Source organism: Octodon degus, unplaced genomic scaffold (assembly GCF_000260255.1).
Source record: "Octodon degus isolate 3935 unplaced genomic scaffold, OctDeg1.0 scaffold00293, whole genome shotgun sequence".
Classification (NCBI taxonomy): domain Eukaryota; kingdom Metazoa; phylum Chordata; class Mammalia; order Rodentia; family Octodontidae; genus Octodon; species Octodon degus.
Genome location: NW_004524869.1, coordinates 1,656,526 through 1,660,570, shown reverse-complemented (window position 1 = coordinate 1,660,570; position 4,045 = coordinate 1,656,526). Strand labels below are relative to the sequence as shown.

General features: G+C 37.6%; 1 protein-coding gene across 6 annotated transcripts in view; it reads left to right on the top strand.

Moving 5' to 3' along the window:
- Positions 1–4,045, top strand: part of Prlr (prolactin receptor) — a 233,559-nt gene that overhangs the window by 218,819 nt on the left and 10,695 nt on the right. For 5 of the 6 annotated variants that reach the window (XR_002819348.1, XM_023707469.1, XM_023707468.1 and 2 more), the window contains exons 6-8: positions 832–973; positions 2,312–2,408; positions 3,570–3,639. Coding sequence is in view for 5 of the 6 variants with exons in the window: in XM_023707469.1 (XP_023563237.1) it covers positions 832–973; positions 2,312–2,408; positions 3,570–3,639 (309 nt within the window). In the remaining variant the exon portion in view is untranslated. The remainder of the gene's footprint in view (positions 1–831; positions 974–2,311; positions 2,409–3,569; positions 3,640–4,045) is intronic. The other variant, XM_023707467.1, reaches the window with a different exon arrangement.

The window sequence follows — 4,045 nt, the reverse complement described above, 5'->3', positions numbered from 1 at the left end:
TAATAATAATAATAATGTTAAAAATTGGTTTGCCAAACTAGACTCCACTACAGGACCACATGCAGTCTCTTGTTATTGTATCCCTTCAGTTCTAATGCACTCAGAAGGCTGGACCACCTGATCAATAAAATACCCTGCTTTTCCATTGTCTAATTTGTTCTGCATGGATTTATTTAGCTAATTTTTCTTCCTCTATACTTCCTGTAATCAGACATTAGATCTGAAGATCTGATTAGATTCTGATCAAGCAATTTTGGGCCCACACACTACATAATACATCATTTCAGGAGATACAGTGATCTGGTTAAACCATAAATAATGATAAATTAATCCTTGGGTTGGGGAGATGACAATCTGATCCCTAAGTTTTAAAATTGGTTTAATTTATGCACAATTATTTCAACATATGTGAAGATCCAATTATCTTCTATCTCGTGGATTTAAAACCAGTTAATAATCTTTAATAGGTTACTTCCTTGGAACTTAGAAGATTTTCTTCAGTTTTATTATCTCTTTTATATTTATGATATTAATTTACTTCCCTTATAAGATTACCTTATCTCTCATGAAACAGAATTGGGGGTATCTTTTTGTCTTTTTGAAATATAGTCCCAGATGGAAGAATAGAAAACTGGTTGAATTCTTTTGTGAGAAATTTTAAAACAAGAAAGAGATAGAACTAAAAGGGTAGAAGGGAATAATGACAGCGTGGTGGCCTCTACATATGGTCATCCACCCGAATGCCTCCTACAAGTTGTTATTTAGGGGAAAAAGTTCCCTCCTTCATCACAAAACTCAGAGGTGACTTTCTTTTTCCTTGTTCCTCCTTAGACACATTATGCAGGGCATCAGACAAATTTCAAGATTCTCAACTTATCCCCAGGACAAAAGTACTTTGTCCAGGTTCGCTGCAAGCCAGATCATGGATTCTGGAGTCAGTGGAGCCAAGAGAAATCCATTAAAATTCCTGGTGGTAAGTAAGTGTCTGCTTAGCTTTGGCTTATACTCTTGGATATTTTCAAGTGGTAAATGTGCATATAATTACTGCTAATAAAGAAGATATTTGGACCTCAGCCTGAAGAATAAACTGAGATAATTTTATAAGCTCGTTACCAAATGTACAGACATTTGGAAGTTTGTGGCACTCCCTGGCTTCTTGGGTCACTGTCACTGATGCTCCGTGTCTTTAATAGTCTGAAGCGTGGCTCAGGGGATTTAAGGATTAGTCATTCTGTCCTTCCCTCTAGCTCATCTCTGTCATTTAGAGGATCCAGCCAAGTCCATCATCTAATTGTCCCAGAACTTGTAAGGTATCAACTCAAATATATGAACTATTTAGTCACTGGCAAGAATTTCACATTTGTCTTTTAACCAAAGCATAGTATATAAGAGAACTTCAGTGCTAAGAAAGTGCCGTTGAATGTGGTGGCTTTTATTCTATAAGGGAGTGAGTCCTCCATTATTTCTAATGTACCTCACAGTTTGCACTGTCTTTGCTTCATTTAGTACCTCCAAGTCTCTTTGGTATTAAAGAAAATGCAATTACATTAGATTTAGGAATTAAAAGTAAGGAAACTAAAACTCCGTGACGTTAGGCGTCTTACCAGATCAACACTACAAAGTCTAACTCTTTTGGCAACTTGTCTAGCTGAAGCTTCAGAGGTTCATTTGTTTGGCCTACTAGAAAGAGCAGGGCCAGAGAGACAGCTCAGTGGCTTAGGTGCCTGCCTTGCAAGTACTAGATCCTAAGTTTGATCCCTGGTACTGTAAAAAAAAAAATTCCTCTGCGTACTGGAAAGAGCACTGAACAGTGGGTCAGGACACGCATTTCGTTCAGCCCCAGTTTATGCTAAATAGAAGCAGTGGGTTTAGAAGAAGAAGGTCTGTGTTCTAGTCCCAGACCAACTCTCAACAGCGGTGTGACCACTCATACATTTCACCTATAAATCAAAGCAATATATTTTTAAAACAATATGACTATTGGCATTTACTACCAACTTAATAACTGTTGGCTTTTATTGTTATTACTGCAACTGACCATGGATTCCTTCCTTAAAGATCAAATAAAAGAACACATGAAAGGATTTTAAAGGTATAGAATACTGTAAAATATGGACAACATATTAAAATATTAATATAGGAAAAATCATACCTATTATTAATGCTGCGCTGAATTGCTATTAGTGAAAAGACATAGTTTTTTTCCAATGAAAAAAAAAAATCTTGTGTTCATAAGTGTCATGCATAGATGTGTTGATTGTTTCAAATAATGCTATCTGTGATCAAAGCTTTCTGGCTGCTTGTGTTTTAGATGCCAACATGAACGTGACTGTATGGATCTTTGTAGCTGTTCTTTCTGTCGTCATCTGTTTGGTTATATTCTGGAGAGTGGCTTTAAACGGGTACAGGTACCTCTCGATCTCTCAGGCCCTCTGTCAACCGCAGCTGTGAGGAATAAATCAAAAGCAACAATACAGATTGTCTTTTCTTTGGAGCTATTTCTTCCCATTTCACAGTATCTATTGCTCATTCTGGGTCCTATTTACTCCAGCTCAAAAGAAAAGTGAAACTATGATGGGAGAAAAGGGACAGGAGGAAAGGATAGATAGATAGATAGATAGATAGATAGATAGATAGATAGATAGATAGATATAGATATATAGATAGATATAGATATAGATATATGCTAAGATAGTTATACTGCTAGTTTCTCTTACTTTATTGAAAAGAATGGTTTGTACTACCATTGGATTTTGTTTGTTTGTTTGTTTTTAATATATTTGGTATAGGATTTCACTGTGCAGCTTTGACCTATAGTGATCCTCCTATTTTCAGCCTCCCCTGCACTGGGATTGCAGGCATGCACCACCACGCCCCATCTCAGTGGCCAGCTCAGTGTTCCCAGGGGCGGGGCCTGTGCTGAATGTGGTGCCAGGGATCGAACCCTGGTCCCTGAGCTTGTCTAAGCAGGCACATAGTCCACTGAGCTATCTCACCAACCCTTGTACTATCATTGTTTATACAATATCTACTGCCTATATCTTGTACTCTGAGTAACTCTCTGAAAATAACAATATACAATGTATTAATGATTGTTACTCTATTATTTTGTTTTGAAATTTTGGGTTTTTTTCCTTATAACAATAAAACAGCAATACAGAGATGACAGAAACATTCAGCTAAAACTTTATTTTATTCATTAACTTGAGTGGGTTTGCCCATAAAAATCTTTTATGAGTATAAAAATGTTAAACAACATTGACTCATTTGAAGCAGGGGCTCTTTCCCTCAAGTGAAGACTCACAATTGTGAAATAGTAAAAATCTGGTAAGAGCAGCTAAGATTAAGAAAAGTAAATAATCCACATAATCCACTAACTTCCAAATCTTCCTGAATTAGCCAGAGCAAATTTTAATGTAGGTTTCTATAATTATTATCATTATTATTTATTGCCAGTTTCACACAGCCCCACAACTCTTCGGGTAGTAATTATTTAAAAACTGCTTTTTTTTTAAGATTGCAACGTAAGAAGACCAGTCATTTATCTAATCTCTCCAATTATTTTGCAGAGTGATGACCTGCATCTTTCCACCAATTCCTGGGCCAAAAATAAAGGGATTGGATACCCGTCTGCTAGAGGTAAGCGCCACTGGCAGAGACAGTGTGTGACTCACTTCTTCAAGACAATGAACTCTAGGCATGCGCACACCACCCATCCGCATGAATCCAGTTTAGCCTCTGTGGTCATTCTTCTTTAGCTGCTGCTCCTCATCAGGGTGTGTGTTAACAGAGGTGTTAACTGTCAAATACTAACCACCAGAGGGCCTGGGGAGAAAGCCAAACCAATACATAGACACATGGGAATGCTTGCTAGATGAACCAGGCCTGTTCGTTAGCACAAAGAGCCATTTGGAGCAAGTAATCAACTTAGTAATTGTCTCAGTTACTCTTCTCTCATTGCTGGGACAAAATACCTGACTCCCAAAATTAAGGAAGGGGACCGGCAAGATAGTTCAGTGGCGAGATAGCTCAGCGGACTAAGTGC